Source organism: Triticum aestivum, chromosome 5A (genome assembly GCF_018294505.1).
Source record: "Triticum aestivum cultivar Chinese Spring chromosome 5A, IWGSC CS RefSeq v2.1, whole genome shotgun sequence".
Lineage (NCBI taxonomy): Eukaryota > Viridiplantae > Streptophyta > Magnoliopsida > Poales > Poaceae > Triticum > Triticum aestivum.
Genome location: NC_057806.1, coordinates 379,333,229 through 379,356,812, shown reverse-complemented (window position 1 = coordinate 379,356,812; position 23,584 = coordinate 379,333,229). Strand labels below are relative to the sequence as shown.

Below are 23,584 nucleotides of genomic sequence, written 5' to 3'. Positions count from 1 at the left end.
AAAGTGTCGGGGAAGAGTTCCGTCAGCACGACGGCGTGGTGACGATCTTGATGTACTACCGTCGCAGGGCTTCGCTAAGCACCGCTACAATATTATCGAGGATTATGGTGGAAGGGGGCACCGCACACGGCTAAGAATATGATCACGTGGATCAACTTGTGTGTCTAGGGGTGCCCCCTGCCCCCGTATATAAAGGAGCAAGGGGAGGAGGCCGGCCGGCCCTATAGGCACGCCAAGGAGGAGTCCTCCTCCTAGTAGGAGTAGGACTCCTACTAGGAGGGGGAAGGAAGTGGGAAGGGAGAAGGAAAGGGGGGCGCCGCCCCCCCTCTACTAGTCCAATTCGGACCAGGGGGGAGGAGGTGCGCGGCCCACCCTGGTTGCCCCTCTCTCTCTCTCCACTAAGGCCCATATGGCTCATTACTTCTCTCGATAGGGTTCCGGTAACCCTCCGGCTCTCCGGTTTTCTCCGAAATCACCCGGAACACTTCCGTGTCCGAATATAGCCGTCCAATATATCAATCTTTATGTCTCGACCATTTCGAGACTCCTCATTATGTCCGTGATCACATCCAGGACTCCAAACTAACTTTGGTACATCAAAACTCATAAACTCATAATATAACTGTCATCGAAACCTTAAGCATGCGGACCCTACGGGTTTGAGAACAATGTAGACATGACCGAGACACATCTCCGGTCAATAACCAATAGCGGAACCTGGATGCTCATATTGGCTCCTACATATTCTACGAAGATCTTTATCGGTCAGACCGCATAACAACATACGTTGTTCCCTTTGTCATCGGTATGTTACTTGCCCGAGATTCGATCGTCGGTATCTCAATACCTAGTTCAATCTCGTTACCGGCAAGTCTCTTTACTCGTTTCGTAATACATTATCTCGCAACTAACTCATTAGTTGCAATGCTTGCAAGGCTTATGTGATGTGCATTACCGAGAGTGCCCAGAGATACCTCTCCGACAATCGGAGTGACAAATCCTAATCTCGAAATACGCCAACCCAACATGTACCTTTGGAGACACCTGTAGAGCTCCTTTATAATCACCCAGTTACGTTGTGACATTTGGTAGCACACAAAGTGTTCCTCCGGCAAACGGGAGTTGCATAATCTCGTAGTCATAGGAACATGTATAAGTCATGAAGAAAGCAATAGCAACACACTAAACGATCGAGTGCTAAGCTAATGGAATGGGTCATGTCAATCACATCATTCTCCTAATAATGTGATCCCGTTAATCAAATGACAACACATATCTATGGTTAGGAAACATAACCATCTTTGATTAACGAGCTAGTCAAGTAGAGGCATACTAGTGACGTTTAGTTTGTCTATGTATTCACACAAGTATTATGTTTTCGGATAATACAATTCTAGCATGAATAATAAACATTTATCATGATATAAGGAAATAAAATAATAACATTATTATTGCCTCTAGGGCATATTTCCTTCAGTAAGCTCACCGGGAGCAGAGTATATGGCCAGCCAAGGATGTTTTCAAGTGCCATTGAGTATAGGTAGGCATGTGTTTCCCTCGGATTTGATCATTTTGGAATCACAAGGATTGGATGTAATTCTGGGTATGGATTGGCTGTCGAGGTATGGAGGAAACATTGATTGCGCCAGTAAGTCAATTTTGCTTACCACCCCAGAAGGGAGAAGGATCAAGTATGTATCCCGGCATGTGCCAAAAGGGACTCAAGTAAATTGTTTAACAAGAGTTGTGCAGGAGGAAGTACCAGTGGTAAGGGATTTCCCTGATGTATTTCCAAAAGAGTTGTCAGGCATGTCACCGGATAGAGACATTGAGTTTTTTATTGAGATATTGTCAGGCACAGGGCCAATATCGAAGAGACCATACAGGATGCCTGCAAAGGATTTGGTGGAAATTAAGAAGCAGATTAAGGAGTTACTGGATAAGGGATATATTCACCCAAGTTCTTCGCCTTGGGGATCGCCAGTACTTCTAGTGGAGAAGAAGGATGGATCGTTAAGGATGGTTGTTGATTATCGAGGATTGAATGAAGTAACCATCAAGAACAAGTACCCACTACCAATGATCAATGATCTGTTTGATCGATTGCAAGGAGCTAAGGTATTTTCCAAGATCGATCTACGATCAGGGTATCACTAGTTGAAGATTCGAGAACAGGATATTCCTAAGACAACTTTTACCACCAGGTATGGGTTGTACGAGTACACCGTTATGTCATTTGGTCTGACTAACGCACCTGCTTATTTTATGAACATGATGATCAAAGTGTTTATGGAGTTCTTGGATAAGTTCGTCGTGGTGTTCATTGATGATATCCTGGTTTACTCAAAGAATGAAGAGGAACATAAGGAACATTTGCGTTTGGTTCTTGGAAAGCTTAGAGAACATCAATTATATGCCAAGTTTAGCAAATGTGAGTTTTGGTTGAAGGAAGTAGGATTCCTCGGACACGTTATATCTGGAGAAGGTATATCAGTAGATCCCACTAAAGTTGATACGGTGACCAAGTGGGAAGCACCAACCACAGTTGGAGAGATCCGGAGTTTTCTTGGACTCGCAGGATACTAGCGGAGATTTATTGAGAAATTCTCAAAGATTGCGAAGCCTATGACAGAGTTGTTGAAGAAAGATACCAAGTTCATATGGACGGAAGAATGTGAGGCTAGTTTTCAGGAGTTGAAGAAACGTTTGGTTACTTCACCAGTGTTGATTTTGCCAGACCAGACCAAGGATTATGAGGTGTATTGTGACGCTTAACGTCGAGGACTTGGAGCAGTGCTTATGCAGGAAGGGAGAGTTGTTTCATATGCCTCAAGACAACTGAAACCTCATGAGTTGAATTATGCTACGCATGATTTGGAATTAGCAGCCGTAGTGCATGCATTGAAAACATGGAGACATTTCCTCATTGGAAACCATTGTGAGGTGTACACGGACCATAAGAGTTTGAAATACATTTTCACACAGAAGGAGTTAAACCTCAAACAAAGGAGATGGTTGAAGCTCATCAAGGATTATGATGTGAGATTGCATTACCATCCCGGAAAGGCTAATGTAGTAGCTGACGCATTAAGCCGTAAGAGCCATGTTAATACATTAATGACGGAAGAAATACCAAAGGAGTTAGCAGAAAATCTTCGTGAACTATGTTGGAAATAGTTCCAAGAGGCTATGTAGCAGCATTGGAAATTCAATCAACTTTGATGGATAGAATCAGAGAAGCTCAAAAGACTGACAAGGAGATTGCCACTATAAAGGAGAAAATAAGCGAAGGAAAGGCTAAAGGATTTCGTGAGGATGAGCACGACACCCTATGGTTTGAAGACCGTGTTTATGTGCCCAATGACCCGGAGATTAGGAAGCTAATTCTGCAAGAGGCACACGATTCACCATATTCGATTCACCCAGGAAATACCAAGATGTATTTGGATTTGAAGGATATTTTCTGGTGGACCGGAATGAAGAAGGATATTGCGGAGTATGTAGCAGTTTGTGATGTATGTCAGAGAGTAAAGGCAGAGCATCAGAAGCCAGCAGGATTGTTACAACCATTGCTGATACCCGAATGGAAGTGGGATAAGTTAGGCATGGATTTTATCACGGGATTACCTAGGACTCGTTCAGGCTATGACTCGATTTGGGTTGTAGTCGATCGATTGACAAAAGTAGCTCATTTCATCCCGGTAAAGACCACTTACACGAGTGCTAAGTTGGCAAAGATATACATGACCAGGATCATATGTCTGCATGGAGTTTTGAGGAGTATTGTATCAGATAGAGGAACCCAGTTTATCTCAAAGTTCTGGAAGCAGTTGCATGAAACTTTGGGTACCAGGCTAGAATTCAGTACAACTTTTCATCCACAGACAGATGGACAGACCGAGAGAGTCAATCAAATTTTGGAGGATATGCTGAGAGCTTGTGCGCTAGATTACGGATCTTGTTGGGGCGACAATTTGCCATATGCAGAGTTCTCTTACAACAACAGCTACCAAACCAGTTTAAAGATGGCCCCTTTCGAAGCTTTGTACGGAAGGAGGTGCAGGACCCCGTTGTCATGGGACGAAGTTGGAGACCGCCAGTTGTTTGGGCCTGATTTGATTAAAGAATCTGAACAGAAGGTGAAATTGATTCGCGATAGACTCAAGGTAGCTCAGTCCAGACAGAAGAGTTATGCAGATTCCAAACGCAAGGAGACTGTTTACGAAGTTGGAGATAGAGCTTATCTTCGAGTATCTCCACTTTGGGGAACAAAGCGTTTTGGAGTTAAAGGAAAGTTGGAACAAAGCGTTTTGGAGTTAAAGGAAAGTTAGCGCCACGATTTGTAGGACCATATCGAGTTTTGGAGCGTATGGGAGAAGTGGCCTACAAGTTGAAATTGCCCGAAGGATTGTCAGGAGTTCATGATGTGTTCCACATTTCTCAGTTGAAGAAGTGCCACACGGAGATGGCTGACATACCCTTGAGAGACACAGTGCCATTGGAAGCAATCCAGTTGGATAACAATTTGACCTATGAGGAGAAACCAATTAAGATTCTCGAGTTTGCCAGCCGAGTCACTCGCAGCAAGGTTATCAAGTTTTGCAAAGTCCAGTGGAGCCACCACACGGAGGATGAAGCCACCTGGGAACGAGAGGAATATTTGCTCAAGGACCACCCTCACCTATTTTCTAGCCAACCCAAATCTCGAGGGCGAGATTCATCTTAAGGGGGGTAGGTTTGTAACATCCCAAATTTTCAATTTGGAATGTTATACATTAGATCATCAATGCATATCATATTTTATTTTGCATTTTGGTTGATCCTGGAAATTTCTACGCAACTCAAGGACCCACGGAGAGAGTTGGGAAATTCTTTATTTTCATATTTGAGTTTTCTCAAATTTTGAGAATAGGATCATTTGATTTTTATTATTTTATCATCAATTATTTCTATTACAAAAATATGAGAGAGGGAATAAAATGACTTTCCCAAAATAAAGAAATATTGAGGATTTAATAATAAAATCAAATAAGATTTTATTTCGGAGTTTTTCGTTATTTTATTTGAATTTAGGAAAAATGTGCGTTTTTCAAAATTGCAGTTAGGCCCCAAATAAATGTTCACCTTGTGCGGCTTGATTTTAAAAGCCCGGGAAAATTTATTTCGGGATTTTTGGAGTCCGTTTAGTATTTCCTTTTTTCTGTGCGTAATTATTTAAAAAAACGAACCGACCTACGGGCCGTGTCCGACCGGGACTCCGGCCCGCTAGGCTTTATAAGCCGGGGGGAGCCAGCCGAGGCCCAGCCGCCCGCGCCCCCGAACCCTAACCGCCCCGAGCGCCGCGCCGCCGCCGCCGCCACCGACTCGCCGCCCGAAGTCGCCTCGAAGTCCGCACCGGTTTTTTTATTTTTCGAAAAACCATCGGTTTTTGTCGGTTTTTTTAGGTTCGGTTTTTTTAAATAGATCGGTTTTTCCGATTTATTTAATTAGCGAGCGTTCGTCCGTTCGTTCGTTCTAGCAAACGTTCGTCGTTTTTCTTTTTCTCAGATTAAATCCGCGATTTTCTGATGGCGATTTCAGATCTGATTTTCGTTTTAGTATAACTTTTCGCTCGTTTATCGGAATCAGGCGATTCAAGCGCCTGGAGTTTCGTCTCGAAACCCTCTATCCGTTTAACCAACTTAAACAAGTTTTTGCTACTGTAAAAATTGCCTTAGATCCAGTTTAGTAGAACGAAGTTGTTTTCTTTCGCCGTTTGACTTTCGTTGCTTCGTTTGATTTGATTCTTTTTGCAAACCGGAGTTCTTAAGTTGAATTTTCTGGTTAGATCTCTTATTCGAGTTTTACCCGCGCATTAGATGAGTACTTATTATGTGCTTGTTTGTTTGCGATAGAGTACCCGGAGTGCGCCGCCTGTTACTTCGAATCGCTAGGTTTCCCGGATCATCAGATCATACCTTTTCTACTACCCAGTTTTATTGCATTAGATCAATCCTCACACATTGCATGATTAGGATCCAATTAAATTGTGGGTTTGGGGAGTAGTTGAGGTAGAACCTATTACCTGTTTATTACCAAACCTTTGGGAGTTACTTCTACATTTGCTTACTGTGCCATGCTATGCTAGTAGACGTGGATTGGGTGAGTGATATCCATGACATATGTGAGTATTATAAATTAATGGTTTATCTAAGGTGGCAACTTAAACACACATCTGGGTGGATTGAGGTACCTGGGTATTCCAGGATTGCCTGTTTCTTTTTGGACCGCCACCCAGGCTCAAAGGGATCATGAGATTATTCATACTAGAAACTTCCGTGTGCAGCCACAAGCCATTATGGGCTCTGGCATAGTTGACTAAGTCGTGCGAACTCTTACAGGGTAGACTAGCATATGTAGGGGAAAGGAGGTGTAACGGTCTATCCATCGTAAGGTGCTAGCGCTTCTGAAAGACTATGTCTCGGTCATCCGTCTTCTCAAACATCATGTAGTGCGAGAAACCAAACGGAGGCGATTGAGTCTTGTGGGGAAAAGTGCGCAAACCTCTGCAGAGTGTAATAAACTAATCATGGTTAGCCGTGTCCCCAGTTATGGACATCTTGAGTATCTAGTACCTGGATTATCATGTGAATCTCAACATGTTACTCTAAATTAAATTTTGTTGGGTTTTGTTAATGATGATGCTTAATTGGGATTGAGGATGCTGTCAACCATTCTCAATCTTTAACAACTACCATGATAGTAAATAAAATTTATTCCTTTGTAGTAGGGAAAAATTGGCTTTACGCAAAACTGTAACCATAGAGCTTTCCACCAGCCAAATATGCATATAGTATAGCTGTTTCATTCCATTACTCTCTATGTGTTATCTTGCCAGCATATTCCATGTGCTGACCCATTTCGGGCTGCAACGTTAATGTTGCAGACTTTTCAGACGATGATTAAGGAGTTTTAGGTCGTGGTTCTATACTCAGTGATGCCGATGGAGTTGATGGACTCACTTATCTTCCAAGCCTTCCGCTGTTATCGTTATTAGATGGCCTTAATCCATATTTATTGTATTATGTTCTCTCTTGAGACACGCGATGTAATAAGTGTGTGATTGCAACTCTGTTATAAATCCTCCGAGTACTGTGTGGTGTCAGCATTACTGATCCAGGGATGACACCGGAGCATAGAGATCAGACTGTTTGAGGTCTGGTCGCTACAATCGGTTCCCTTTCTGTCACTGGGATCGAACACCACAAGATTGAACCCAAAGCTAAGCACTTCTCCCATGGCAAGAAAGATCAATCTAGTAGGCCAAACCAAACTGATAATTCGAAGAGACTTGCAAAGATAAACCAATCATACATAAAAGAATTCAGAGAAAGATCAAAAATTATTCATAGATAATCTGGATCATAAACCCATAATTCATCGGATGTCGACAAACACACCGCAAAAGGAGATTACATCGAATAGATCTCCAAGAAGATTGAGGAGAACTTTGTATTGAGATCCAAAGAGAGAAAAGAAGCCATCTAGCTAATAACTATGGACCCGTAGGTCTGAAGTAAACTACTCACACATCACCGGAGAGGCCATGGAGTTGATGTAGAGGCCCTCCGTGATCAATGCCCCCTCCGGCGGAGCTCCGGAAAAGGCCCCGAGATGGGATCTCTCGAGTATAGAAGGTTGCGGCAGTGGAATTAGGTTTTCGTGGTGCTCCTGGATGTTTGGGGGGTACGTGGATATATATATATATAGAAGGAAGAAGTACGTCGGTGGAGCAACGGAGGGCCCACGAGGGTGGAGGGCGCGCCCAGGGGGGTAGGCGCGCCCCTTGCCTCGTGCCTTCCTTCCTTGTTTCTTGACGGCCACTCCAAGTCTCCTGGATCACGTTTGTTGGGAAAATCACGTTCCCGAAAGTTTCATTCCGTTTGGACTCCGTTTGATATTCCTTTTCTTCAAACCCTAAAATAGGCAAAAAAAAACAGCAATTTGGGATGGGCCTCCGATTAGTAGGTTAGTCCCAAAAATGATATAAAAGTGTAAAATAAAGCCCATTAACATCCAAAATAGATAATATAATAGCATGGGGCAATTAAAAATTATAGATACGTTGGAGACGTATCAAGCATCCCCAAGCTTAATTCCCGCTCGTCCTCGAGTAGGTAAATGATAAAACAAGAATTTTTGATGTGGAATGCTTTCTAACATATTTATCAATGTAATTTTTCTTTATCGTGGCATGAATGTTCAGATCCGAAAGATTCAAGATAAAAGTTTAATATTGACATAAAAATAATAATACTTCAAGCATACTAACTAAGCAATTATGTCTTCTCAAAATAACATGGCCAAAGAAAGTTATCCCTACAAAATCATATAGTCTGGCTATGCTCTATCTTCACCACACAAAATATTTAAATCATGCACAACCCCGATGACAAGCCAAGCCATTGTTTCATAGTTTTGATGTTCTCAAACTTTTTCAATCTTCACACAATATATGAGCGTGAGCCATGGATATAGCACTATGGTGGAATAGAATGGTGGCTGTGGAGAAGACAAAAAGGGAGAAGATAGTCTCACATCAACTAGGCGTATCAACGGGCTATGGAGATGCCCATTAATATATATCAATGTGAGTGAGTAGGGATTGCCATGCAACGGATGCACTAGAGCTATAAGTATATGAAAGCTCAACAAAAGAAACTAAGTGGGTGTGCATACAACTTGCTTGCTCATGAAGAACTAGGGCATTTTGAGGAAGCCCATCATTGGAATATACAAGCCAAGTTCTATAATGAAAAATTCCCACTAGTATATGAAAGTGATATCATAGGAGACTCTCTATATGAAGAACATGGTGCTACTTTGAAGCACAAGTGTGGAAAAAGGATAGTAACATTGTCCCTTCTCTCTTTTTCTCTCATTTTTTTATTTGGGCCTTCTTTCTTTTTTTTGGCCTCTTTTCTCTTTTTTTTCGTCCGGAGTCTCATCCCGACTTGTGGGGGAATCATAGTCTTCGTCATTCTTTCCTCACTTGGGACAATGCTCTAATAATGATGATCATCACACTTTATTTACTTACAACTCAAGAATTACAACTCAATACTTAGAACAAAATATGACTCTATGTGAATGCCTCCGACGGTGTATCGGGATGTGCAATGATGCATGAGTGACATGTATGGAAGAATTATGAACGGTGGCTTTGCCACAAATACGATGTCAACTACATGATCATGCAAGCAATATGGCAATGATGAAGCGTGTCATAATAATGGAACGGTGGAAAGTTGCATGGCAATATATCTCGTAATGGATATGGAAATGCCATAATAGGTAGGTATGGTGGCTGTTTTGAGGAAGGTATATGGTGGGTTTATGGTACCAGCAAAAGTTGCGCGATACTAGAGAGGCTAGCAATGGTGGAAGGGTGAGAGTGCGTATAATCCATGGACTCAACATTAGTCATAAAGAACTCACATACTTATTGCAAAAATCTATTAGTTATCGAAACAAAGTATTAGCGCATGCTCCTAGGGGGGTAGATTGGTAGCAAAAGACCATCGCTCGTCCCCGACCGCCACTCATAAGGAAGACAATCAATAAATAAATCATGCTCCGACTTCATCACATAACGGTTCACCATACATGCATGCTACAGGAATCGCAAGCTTCAACACAAGTATTTCTCAAATTCACAACTACTCAACTAGCATGACTCTAATATCACCATCTCCATATCTCAAAACGATTATCAAGTATCAAACTTCTCATAGTATTCAATGCACTTATATGAAAGTTTTTATTATTGCTATGTTGTTCTAAAGTACTCTCAAAATAATATAAGTGAAGCATGAGAGAACAATAGTTTCTATAAAACAAATCCACCACCGTGCTCTAAAAGATAGAAGTGAGGCACTAGAGCAAAAACTATATAGCTCAAAAGATATAAGTGAAGCACATAGAGTATTCTAATAAATTTCAAATCATGTGAGTCTCTCTCAAAAGGTGTGTACAGTAAGGACGATTGTGTTAAACTAAAAATCAAAGACTCAAATCGTACAAGACGCTCCAAGCAGAACACATATCATGTGGTGAATAAAAATATAGCTCCAAGTAAAGTTACCGATAGACGAAGACGAAAGAGGGGATGCCTTCCAGGGCATCCCCAAGCTTAGGCTTCTTGGTGTCCTTGAATTTTACCTTGAGTTTCCATGGGCATCCCCAAGCTTAGGCTCTTGCCACTCCTTGTTCCATAATCCATCAAATCTTTACCCAAAACTTGAAAACTTCACAACACAAAACTCAAAGTAGAAAATCTCGCGAGCTCCGTTAGCGAAAGAAAACAAAACACCACTTCAAGGTACTATAATGAACTTGTTCTTTATTTATATTGGTGTTAAACCTACTGTATTACAACTTCTCTATGGTTTATAAACTCTTTTACTAGCCATAGATTCATCAAAATAAGCAAACGACATAAGAAAAACAGAATGTATCGAAAACAGAACAGTCTGTAGTAATCTGTAGCTAATGCAAGTTCTGGAACCCCCAAAAATTCTAAAATAAATTTCTGGATGTGAGGAATTTATCTATTAATCGTCTGCAAAAATAATTAACTAAATATCACCTTCAAAATAAAAATGGCAACAATTCTCGTGAGCGCTAAAGTTTCTGTTTTTTACAGCAAGATTAAAAAGACTTTCCCCAAGTCTTCCCAACAGTTCTACTTGGCATAAACACTAATTAAACACAAAAGACACAACCAAAACAGAGGCTAGGTAAATTATTTATTAATAACCAGGAGCAAAAAGCAAGGAATAAAAATAAAATTGGGTTGCCTCCCAACAAGCGCTATCGTTTTACGCCCCTAGCTAGGCATAAAAGCGAAGATAGATCTAGGTATTGCCATCTTTGGTAGGCAATCCATAAGTGACTCTCATAATAGATTCATATGGTAATTTAATTTTATTTATAGGGAAGTGTTCCATGCCTTTCCTTAACGGAAATTGGAATCTAATATTCCCTTCCTTCATATCAATAATTGCACCAATCGTGTAAGGAAAGGTCTACCAAGAATAATCGGACATGAAGGATTGCAATCTATATCAAGAACAATGAAATCTACGGGCACATAGTTTCTATTTGCAACAATAAGAACATCATTAATTCTTCCCATAGGTTTCTTAATAGTGGAATCCGCAAGGTGCAAATTTAAAGAACAATCATCAAAATCACGGAATCCTAGCAAGTCACACAAGGTTTTTGGAATCGTGGAAACACTAGCACCCAAATCACACAAAGCATAGCACTCATGATCTTTAATTTTAATTTTTATTGTAGGTTCCCATTCATAATAAAGTTTTCTAGGGATAGAAACTTCCAACTCAATTTTTTCTTTATAAGATTGCATCAAAGCATCAACGATATGTTTAGTAAAAGCTTTATTTTGACTATAAGCATGAGGAGAATTTAGCACGGATTGCAAAAAGGAAATACAATCTATCAAATAGCAATTATCATAATTAAATTCCTTGAAATCCAAAATAGTGGGTTCATTGATATTTAAAGTTTTGACCTCTTCAATCCCACTTTTAACAATTTTAGCATCAAGATCTAAAGACTCGGAATTTTTGGAACGCCTTCTAGGTAAAGGTGGCTCATCTTCAGACCCATCATTATCAAGATTCATATTGCAAAACAAAGATTTAATAGGAGACACATCAATAACTTTTAGATCTTCATCTTTATTTTCATGGAAACTAGAAGAACACGCTTTTATAAAGCAATCTTTCTTAGCACACATCCTAGCGGTTCTTTCTTTGCACTCATCAATGGAAATTCTCATGGCTTTGAGAGACTCGTTGATATCATGCTTAGGTGGAATAGATCTAAGTTTCAAATAATCAACATCAAGAGAAATTCTATCAATGTTCCTAGCCAACTCATCAATCTTAAGCATTTTTTCTTCAATCAAAGCATTGAAACTCTTTTGCGAGGTAATAAATTCTTTAATATTAGATTCAAAATCAGAGGGCATCTTATTATAATTTCCATAGGAATTGTTTTATGAATTACCATAATTATTAGAGGAATTACTAGGAAACGGCCTAGAATTAAAATTACCTCTATACGCATTATTACCAAAATTGTTCCTACCAACAAAATTCACATCCATAGATTCATTATTATTCTAAATCAAGGTAGACAAAGGCATATCATTAGGATCAGTAGGAGCACTCTTATTAGCAAACAATTTCATAAGTTCATCCATCTTTCCACTCAAAACATTGATCTCTTCAATTGCATGCACTTTTTATTAGTAGATCTTTCGGTGTGCCATTGAGAATAATTAACCATAATATTATCTAGGAGTTTGGTAGCTTCTCCTAAAGTGATTTCCATAAAAGTGCCTCCCGCGGCCGAATCTAAAAGATTTCTAGAAGCAAAATTCAATCCGACATAAAAGTTTTGTATAATCATCCAAAGATTCAAACCATGTGTAGGGCAATTACGTATCATTAATTTCATCCTCTCCCAAGATTGTGCAACATGTTCATGATCAAGTTGCTTAAAATTCATAATATCGTTTCTAAGAGAGATGATCTTAGCGGGAGGAAAATACTTAGAGATAAAAGCATCTTTGCACTTATTCCATGAATCAATACTATTTTTAGGCAAAGACGAAAACCAAGCTTTAGCATGATCTCTAAGCGAAAACGGGAATAGCTTCAATTTAACAATATCATTATCCACATCTTTCTTCTTTTGCATATCACACAAATCAACAAAGTTGTTTAGATGGGTAGCGGCATCTTCACTAGGAAGGCCGGAAAACGGATCTTTCATGACAAGATTCAACAAATCAACATTAATTTCACAAGATTCAGCATCGGTAAAAGGAGCAACGGAGTGCTAATAAAATCATTGTTGTTGGTATTGGTAAAGTCACACAATTTAGTATTATCTTGAGCCATCGTGACAGGCAAGCAATCCAACACACAAGCACACAAGAAACGGGCAAAAGAGGCAAATAGGGAAAGAGAAGGAGGACGGAGAGAGAGGGCGAATAAAACGGCAAGGGTGAAGTGGGGGAGAGGAAAACGAGAGGCAAATGGCAAATAATGTAATGCGAGGGATAAGAGTTTGTGATGGGTACTTGGTATGTCTTGACTTGGCTTGGCTTGGCGCGAATCTCCCCAGCAACGGCGCCAGAAATCCTTCTTGCTACCTCTTGAGCACTACGTTGGTTTTCCCTTGAAGAGGAAAGGGTGATGCAGCAAAGTAGCGTAAATATTTCCCTCAATTTTTGAGAACCAAGGTATCAATCCAGTAGGAGATCACGCTCAAGTCCCACGCACCTACACAAACAAATAAGAACCTCGCAACCAACACGATAAAAGGGGTTTTCAAGCCCTTCTCGGTCACTTACGAGAGTGAGATCTGATAGATATGATAAGATAACATTTTTGGTATTTTTACGATAAAGAGAAATAAATATCCAAAGTAAAATAAACGGCAAAGGAAATAACTAAGTATTGGAAGATTAAAATGACGGAAGATAGACCCAGGGGCCATAGGTTTCACTAGTGGCTTCTCTCAAGAGCATAAGTATTATGGTGGGTAAACAAATTACTGACGAGCAATTGATAGAATTGAGCATAATTATGAGAATATCTAGGTATGATCATGTATATAGGCATCACGTCCGAGACAAATAGACCGAAACGATTCTGCATCTACTACTATTACTCCACACATTGATCGCTATCCAGCATGCATCTAGAGTATTAAGTTCATAAGAACAGAGTAATGCTTTAAGGAAGATGACATGATGTAGAGGGATAAACTCATGCAATATGATATAAACCCCATCTTTTTATCCTCGATGGCAACAATACAATATGTATCGGTTCCCTTTCTGTCACTGGGATTGAACACCGCAAGATTGAACCTAAAGCTAAGCACTTCTCCCATGGCAAGAAAGATCAATCTAGTAGGCCAAACCAAACTGAAATTCGAAGAGACTTGCAAAGATAAACCAATCATACATAAAATAATTCAGAGGAGAATCAAATATTATTCCTAGATAATCTGGATCATAAACCCACAATTCATCGAATCTCGACAAACACACCGCAAAAGAAGATTACATCGAATAGATCTCCAAGAAGATCGAGGAAAACTTTGTATTGAGATCCAAAGAGAGAGAAGAAGCCATCTAGCTAATAACTATGGACCCGTAGGTCTGAAATAAACTACTCACACATCACCGGAGAGGCCATGGAGTTGATGTAGAGGCCCTCCGTGATCAATGCCCCTTCTAGTGGAGCTCCAGAAAAGGCCCCGAGATGGGATCTCTCGAGTACAGAAGGTTGCGCGCGGTGGAATTAGGTTTTTGTGGTGCTCCTAGATGTTTGGGGGGGTACGTGGATATATATACGAGGAAGAAGTACGTCGGTGGAGCAATGGAGGGCCCACGAGGGTGGAGGGCGCGCCCAGGGGGGTAGGCGCGCCCCCTGCCTCGTGCCTTCCTCCCTTGTTTCTTGATGTCCACTCCAAGTCTCATGGATCACGTTTGTTGGGAAAATCACGTTCCCGAAGGTTTCATTCCGTTTGGACTTCGTTTGATATTCCTTTTCTTCGAAACCCTAAAATAGGCAAAAACAACAATTTGGGATGGGCCTCCGATTAGTAGGTTAGTCCCAAAAATGATGTAAAAGTGTAAAATAAAGCCCATTAACATCCAAAATAGATAATATAATAGCATGGAGCAATCAAAAAATATAGATACGTTGGAGACGTATCAAGCATCCCCAAGCTTAATTCCCGCTCGTCCTCGAGTAGGTAAATGATAAAAGAAGAATTTTTGATGTGGAATGCTTTCTAACATATTTATCAATGTAATTTTTCTTTATTGTGGCATGAATGTTCACATCCGAAAGATTCAATATAAAAGTTTAATATTGACATAAAATAATAATACTTCAAACATACTAACTAAGCAATTATGTCTTCTCAAAATAACATGGCCAAAGAAAGTTATCCCTACAAAATCATATAGTCTGGCTATGCTCTATCTTCACCACACAAAATATTTAAATCATGCACAACCCCGATGACAAGCCAAGAAATTGTTTCATACTTTTGATGTTCTCAAACTTTTTCAATCTTCACGCAATATATGAGCATGAGTCATGGATATAGCACTATGGTGGAATAGAATGGTGATTGTGGAGAAGACAAAAAGGGAGAAGATAGTCTCACATCAACTAGGCGTATCAATGGGCTATGGAGATGCCCATTAATATATATCAATGTGAGTGAGTAGGGATTGCCATGCAACGGATGCACTAGAGTTATAAGTATATGAAAGCTCAACAAAAGAAACTAAGTGGGTGTGCATCCAACTTGCTTGCTCATGAAGAACTAGGGCATTTTGAGGAAGCCCGTCATTGGAATATACAAGCCAAGTTCTATAATGAAAAATTCCCACTAGTATATGAAGTGATATCATAGGAGACTCTCTATATGAAGAACATGGTGCTACTTTGAAGAACAAGTGTGGAAAAAGGATAGTAACATTGTCCCTTCTCTCTTTTTCTCTCATTTTTTATTTGGGCCTTCTTTTTTTTGGCCTCTTTTCTCTCTTTTTTGTAGTAGAAGCACTCAATTTCAGGCTTGGGTCTAGCTTTGGGCTTCTTCATGGGAGTGGCAACTTGCTTGTCATTCTTCTTGAAGTTTCCTTTCTTTCCCTTGCCCTTTTACTTGAAAATAGTGGTCTTGTCAACCATCAACACTTGATGCTTTTTCTTGATTTCTACCTTCGCCGATTTCAGCATCGCTAAGAGCTTTGGTTATCGTTTCCGTTATCCCTTGCATATTATAGTTCATCAAGAAATTCTAGTAACTTGGTGATAGTGACTAGAGAACTCTGTCAATCACTATCTCATCAGGAAGATTAACTCCCACTTGATTCAAGTGATTGTAGTACTTAGACATTCTGAGCACATGCTCACTCGTTGAGCTATTCTCCTCCATCTTGTAGGCAAAGTACTGTCAGAGGTCTCATACCTCTAGACACGGGCATGAGTATGAGATACCAATTTCAACTCTTGGAACATCTTATATGCTCCATGGTGTTCAAAACATTTTTGAAGTCCCGGTTATAAGCTGTAAAGCATGGTGCACTAAACTATCAAGTAGTCATCATACCGAGCTTGTCAAACATTCATAACGTCTACATCTGCTCCTGCAATAGGTCTGTCACCTAGCGGTGCATCAAGGACATAATTCTTCTGTGCAACAATGAGGATAATCCTCAGATCATGGACCTAGTCCACATCACTGCTACTATCATCTTTCAACATACTTTTTCTCTAGGAATATATCAAAAATAAACGGGGAGCTACATCGCGAGCTATTGATCTACAACATAGTTATGCAAATACTATTAGGACTAAATTCATGATAAATTAAAGTTCAATTAATCATATTGCTTAAGAACTCCCACTTAGATAGACATCCCTCTAGTCATCTAAATGATCACGTGATCCAAATCAACTAAACCATGTCCGATCATCACGTGAGATGGAGTAGTTTTCAATGGTGAACATCACTATGTTGATCATATCTACTATATGATTCACTCTCGACCTTTCGGTCTCAAGTGTTCCGAGGCCATATCTGCATATGCTAGGCTCGTCAAGTTTAACCCAAGTATTTCGCGTGTGCAAAACTGGCTTGCACCCGTTGTATGTGAACATAGAGCTTATCACACCCGATCATCACGTGGTGTCTCAGCACGACGAACTATCGCAACGGTGCATACTCAGGGAGAACACTTATACCTTGAAATTTAGTGAGAGATCATCTTATAATGCTACCACCGAACTAAGCAAAATAAGATGCATAAAGGATAAAGATCACATGCAATCAAAATATGTGACATGATATGGCCATGATCATCTTGCACCTTGATCTCCATCTCCAAAGTACCGTCATGATCTCTATCGTCACCGGCATGACACCATGATCTCCATCATCTTGATCTCTATCAACATGTCATCACATGGTAGTCTCGCCAACTATTGCTCTTTGCAACTATTGCTATCGCATAGCGATAAAGTAAAGCAATTATTTGGCGCTTGCATCTTATGCAACAAAGAGACAACCATAAGGCTTCTGCCAGTTGCTGATAACTTCAACAAAAACATGATCATCTCATACAACAACTTATATCTCATCACGTCTTGACCATATCACATCACAACAAGCCCTGCAAAAACAAGTTAGACATCCTCTACTTTGTTGTTGCAAGTTTTACGTGGCTGCTACGGGCTGAGCAAGAACCGTTCTTACCTACGCATCAAAAACCACAACACGGTATAGTGATTGCTTTTTGATCTTCATAAATAACCCTATTCATTGAATCCGACGGTGATGATGTTGCTATCGGAACAGGGCTTCGCCTAAGCACCGCTACGATATTACCGAGGTGGATTATGATGGAGGGGGGCACCGCACACGACTGAAGATCAATGATCAACTTATGTGTCTATGGGGTGCCCCCTCCCCCGTATATAAAGGAGTGGAGGAGGGGGAGGGCCGACCCTCCTATGACGCGCCCCATGGGGAGTCCTACTCCCACCGGGAGTAGGATCCCCCCCTTTCCATGTAGTAGGAGTAGGAGAAGGAAGGAGGAAAGAGAGAGAAGGAAAGGTGGGCGCCACCCCCCTTCCTAGTCCAATTCGGACCAAAGGGGGAGGGGGCGCGTGGCCTGCCCTGGCAGCCCCTCCTCTCTTTCCACTAAGGCCCATAAGGCCCATTAAACTCCCCGGGGGGTTCCGGTAACCCCCCGGTACTCCGGTATATGCCCGAACTTCACTCGGAACCCTTCCTATGTCCAAACATAGTCGTCCAATATATCGATCTTTATGTCTCGACCATTTTGAGACTCATCGTCATGTCCGTAATCAAATCCGGGACTCCGAACTACCTTTGATACATCAAAACACATAAACTCATAATACCGATCGTCACCGAACGTTAAGCGTGCGGACCCTACGGGTTCGAGAACTATGTAGACATGACCGAGACATGTCTCCGGTCAATAACCAATAGCGGAACCTGGATGCTCATATTGGTTCTTACATATTCTACAAAGATCTTTATCGGTCAAACCGCATAACGATATACGTTGTTCCCTTTGTCATCGGTATGTAACTTGCCCGAGATTCGATCGTTGGTATCTTAATACCTAGTTCAATCTTGTTATCGGCAATCTCTTTACTATTCCGTAATGCTATATCCCGTAACTAACTCATTAGCAACATTGCTTGCAAGGCTTATAGTGATGTATATTACCGAGAGGGCCTAGAGATACCTCTCCGACAATCGAAGTGACAAATCCCAATCTTGATCCATGCTAACTCAACAAACACCATCGAAGACACCTGTAGAGCACCTTTACAATCACCCAGTTACGTTGTGACATTTGGTAACACACAAAGTGTTCCTCCGGTATTCGGGAGTTGCATGATCTCATAGTCATAGGAACATGTATAGTTATGGAGAAAGCAATAGTAACAAACTAAACGATCATCATGTTAAGCTAATGGATGGGTCAAGTCAATCACATCATTCTTTAATGATGTGATCCCATTAATCAAATGACAACTCATGTCTATGGTTAGGAAACATAACCATCATTGATTCAACGAGCTAGTCAAGTAGAGGCAAACTAGTGACACTCTGTTTGTCTATGTATTCACACATGTACTAAGTTTCCGATTAATACAATTCTAGCATGAATAATAAACATTTATCATGATATAAGAAAATATAAATAACAACTTTATTAGTGCCTCTAGGGCATATTTCCTTCACTGGGGACTATGCTTGTACAAAATAGGTTGCCGGGGCAGGGCCCAGCAACTGCGCCTTACGGGTAGAACTTACGAAGATGCTCAATATTCCATGAGTTTCGCGTCTCCGTCATCTCCATGGCCACAAGATGGATCAACAAGTTTGTGACATTGGGCGTGTTGCAAACACAAGTTTGTAACACAAGCCATGTTGCAAACATACTTGTGTATATAATTTGAAAAAAAATCCGCAACATCATCCTTGTTGCAAAATCCTTCCACGACACCATCTATGTTGCGAAAAAGGTAAAAGACAGGAAAAAAATATTGCAACACTACCACTACTGCAATTATTTTTCTGCAACATGACATTTGTTGCAATAAAGAACGCTTAAGAAAATAACGCTTCAAGCTAAAAAAACGCTATGGGTGGTTTTGCAATGAAGTTGTTGCTGCAGAGTGAATATCGCACCAACGAGCTTGTTGCCATCCATGACGCACATGTTTGGGGAGATTCGACGGCTATTTTCGTGTCAATCGGATGGCCACGGAGGTGGCCGATTTTTTCCTATCCACCAATGAACACGTAGCATTGCCTATATAAAGATAAGAATTTTATGTTTTTTTTCTTTTGGAGCCCTTCCTATTCATAGGAACAGATCATTTCTATTCCGAAGGGACAAAAACACTAGCCTAGACCCCGTGGAAAAAAAATCCTATGAACAAAATGACATATTTTTTCCTACAGGATTTCAGATACATATCATCATCTCACCTCCTATGATCTTCCAATTTCTGTGAGGCATCAAAATAAAAAATTCCATCTGCCTCTATTTTTTTCATATTATATATTATTTGCAAAATTTGTTTCACTTGGCATGCAAAGTGCTCATATATAGAATCAAAATGATCGCATAAATCATAAATTTTGTTCATGTAGACCAGAAACTGTTTCCCGCTGCACGTAAAGTTTTTATACCAGTGTCCATAACAAATATTTCATGTATTTACTAAAATCATGTGTTCAAGAGAATGTTTACTTAACTCCGACAATCATGGTTCACTAGTTATTATTCCAAAAAAATATTGTTTGAGGGGTAAAAAGGAATAAAAAAATATATACTTTTGTAAAATTAATGTTTTTTGGGTGTAAAAGATTAAAAAATGTCTATTTGATGATTGATTTGTTTTGAGACAATTTGATGATTGATGAGAGAAAAGAAAAACAAAAGGAAAAAAACAACGAAAACACCGGTATCACATGGGCTGGCCCAATTAGGTCGAGGTGGATACGCGGCGGTTGACTATTCCCCGCAACTGGCGGAGAATAGGACTTTCGTTCCGCTCTTCGCTACTTCGTCCCCATTCCTTCCCCCCTCTTCGTTTTCTCTCTCTCTAGGGTTTTTGCGGCGCCGAATCCCAGCTCCGGCGACTGGCGGCGGGCGAAGGCGAGAAGCGAAAAATGGGGGAGGTGATGGAGGTGACGGGGGTGCTGCAGTCGGTGAGCGACCTCCCCGTGCAGGACCCTCCCGGGGAGGAGTTCTCGGCCGCCGACCTCAGGTGGGTCAAGTACGCGAGCTCCGAGCACCACTGCGACGACGTCGCGCTCATCCCCTACGACCGGATGGAGGCCTTCATCAGCGGCGAGTGCAACAACCCCGAATACCCCACCAGGTTCCACATCGAGCGCGGCCGCAAGCGCGAAAGGGGCACCCTCAAGGAGGTCAGGAGCGACGACTACCTCCTCTACAGAATGTACGTGTCCCCCTGCTGCCACCTCCCCTGCTTGCCCCTGCTTTGCTCGCAATATTTTTCGGAAAGGCCTCTGCTCACCATGCCAATTATTCGGTCATTGCAAGTTATTCTTTTTTCACAGCAAGGCTATTACAAGGTTCTTAATGATTAGGGTGTCCTGTTCCAAATTGATTCAGGTATTGGTGTTCGTTTGGCCCTGAAAATTACGGGGAGGGAGGGACGATCTTGCCTAGCAGAAGGTACAGGCTTAACACAAGAAACCGTGCAGCTCGGCCGCAGTCGATGCGAGGTTGTACCTGCCATTTCGCAATCAAGCGGTTATACGCCCGCCCTTCGCTGGCTCTCATTATCTACCATGAGAGGCGCCATGTCAACAAGTCTGGTTTTGTATGTCATGGACCCCTGGACCGGGACGCCATTGGTCCTGGTGCCAGGAAAGTGCCGTATGTTGGGAGCGAGATTCAGCAGCAGACCATGTCATTGATCTATCTCGGTGTCCCCGAGGAGAACATCCTGCAGACACATATAGAAGGGATACAACGCTACTGCGGCTCGGATGCAAAGGTCGATAACCTTGCCTCGCAGTATGTCCACAAGCTTGGGATGATCATCAAGAGGTCTACGCATGAGCTGGATCTAGATGACCAAGCTAGCATCAGGATGTGGGTCGATAGGAACAAGAAGTCTGTGTTTTTCCACCAGGACTCAACCGAGACAGATGCCTTTGTACTAGGGATCCAGACAGAATGGCAACTGCAGCAGATGATCCGCTTTGGTCACCAGAATATTTTGGCATCTCATTCCTCATTTGGTGTAAGCAAGCTTAAGGTATCTGACTACAACAAAAGCTGATAGTTGTGTGGTTATACTTATATGCAACATCTTATAGTATGTGATGTCTAGTTATGTCTACAGGGGTAGGTTTCATCATTTTTTGACATTCTACTCTTTGCTGCAGTACCCCTTGCACACAATTCTTGTATTCGATTCAAGACAACAGGCTCTGCCTGTTGCATGGGTTATAACCCGATCTGTTACCAAGCATGACACTTCGAGATGGATGCAAGCACTTACTAGTAGAATACATTCTGTTGATTCCAACTGGAGGATTGGTGGATTTATAATTGATGATCCAACCTCAGAGCTGGACCCAATCAGGTATAGGCGTATGGCATAGATTTTGACATATGATCTAACTGTAAAATTTTCCTGTGTAGATGCTGCAATGTAGTTCATTGCCGTTGACGAAATATGTCATTGTTTTTCAGGAATGTATTTTCCTGCCCGATTTTATTTTCTTTATGGCACATAAGGAGAACATGGCTTAAAAATATAATCAAGAAATGCAGCAATACTGAGGTGCAACGGGAAATATTTACAAAACTAGGAAAATTTATGTACAGTATCTGGAGTGAGAAAAATCCCATGGATATCCTGGAGCAATTGTTTCAAGACTTTGTTGACCAAACCACCTTCATCCAGTATTTCAAGTCATTTTGGGTTCCCAAATTGGGTAAGAATCTCAGGTAGTAGATTCAAAATATACATTGAATTGCAAATCCTCGTCTAGATGCTAATAATGTTTCTTGTGTGCCATTGCCCCATCTAGAGATGTGGATTGATACCATCAGAAATTTGCCCCTGGCAAGTCAGGAATCCTGTGGTGCTATTGAGGGTTACCATCTAAAGCTCAAGCTTAAAGCATATGATGATTCACAGCTTGATGCTCTTCAACGTGTGGATTGGTTGGTGCACAAGCTGACAACAGAGCTGCATTCTGGCTACTGGCTCAACCTATATGCAGATGAGAGCGGTTCATTTCCCGAGGTGAAAGCAGAGTACATTGCATCCACTTCATGGCAAAGGGCTCTGCACATACCTGATGAGGCTGTTCTATTTGATGAGAAAGAACCTCTTTCAGCCAAGGTGGCAAGCCAGAAGGATGCTAGTCTAATGCAGACTGTATGGAATGCTGGGTCTGAATTCTCTCTGTGCAGTTGTTCGTGGTCAATGCAGGGTAACCTATGTAAGCACGTCATAAAGGTTAACATGATGTATGCACCACGCAAGGATTTCCAGCCCTCGCTATCATTTCAATCGTTTCAGCGCGTCCTACTTGATCTGTGGCAAAAACCACTGGATGATTCATTCTCACTCGATCTGTCGGTAGCATGGGTTATGCAAATGCAGGAGAGGATCCAAAAAGTGGCTGAGCTTGCTGCATCTGATGGTATTGCCCAAGTTGCAGGCAAATTGCCAATTCAATGGGCAAACAAGAGAGGGAGAAGAACAGCTATTAGGCGCACAAGCCCCATGCGTTTTCTTCCTCATTCCAACGGCAGTGTGCAAAGAGATTTGACTCCGAAGAGGAACAGAAAGAGGAGAAGGTTGTCCAACTTTTCAGGCTAACTACTGTTTGTACTGACCATTGTTGGCCAGGGAGTTCTTTTTTCTCACTGTAATTAGACTAACTGCGTTTTGTTTCTTTTCTAGTTCTTCTCCAGTTACATTTGGTGAGAAAACTCACTTAGCTAGTTGTAATCAGATTGATATAGGCCTTGGATCATTTTCACCTTCCCGGACCATCATTTGGATGGTTACGTGGATATAATTATTCAGGGAGTAATAGTTGAGTTTAAGCAATGTGCTATTTGCAAATTTTGCACAAGTTGCCATGCATTGTATCGCCTCCGGTCTTACCTGCTTATCATCTGTCACTATGCCAGTACCTCCTGAAAGCTGTTGAAGCATTGTGGGAGCCATTAATGTGCTGCAGTTGTGGGGTGAGGACAGTTTACTGGGCAAGTGGAATATCAGAATCTTAATCTTATCTGGTAGGCATTTCTAGTCTGCAGATTATTCTGGTTTCGTTATTCTCATTACAGATGCAACGTGGTAGTATCATTTCTGTTACTTTTCAACATTCTGTAGCTTCAGATAGGACATTTTGCTTGGCCTCTTCATAT

The 23,584-nt window shown here is 41.3% G+C and overlaps 1 protein-coding gene across 2 annotated transcripts; it reads left to right on the top strand.

Moving 5' to 3' along the window:
* The first annotated feature begins 20,220 nt into the window (after positions 1-20,220).
* Positions 20,221-23,257, top strand: LOC123103476 (uncharacterized). 2 transcript variants are annotated; one of them, XM_044525077.1, is made up of 5 exons: positions 20,221-20,618; positions 20,795-21,446; positions 21,577-21,776; positions 21,887-22,131; positions 22,228-23,257. In XM_044525077.1, the coding sequence occupies exons 1-5, from the start codon at positions 20,326-20,328 to the stop codon at positions 23,025-23,027; spliced, it is 2,190 nt and encodes a 729-aa protein (XP_044381012.1). In that variant the 5' UTR covers positions 20,221-20,325; the 3' UTR covers positions 23,028-23,257. The 2 variants fall into 2 exon arrangements, with proteins under 2 accessions (XP_044381012.1, XP_044381013.1); XM_044525078.1 differs by having other exon boundaries at positions 21,887-22,144; positions 22,228-22,413.
* Positions 23,258-23,584: the final 327 nt, after the last annotated feature.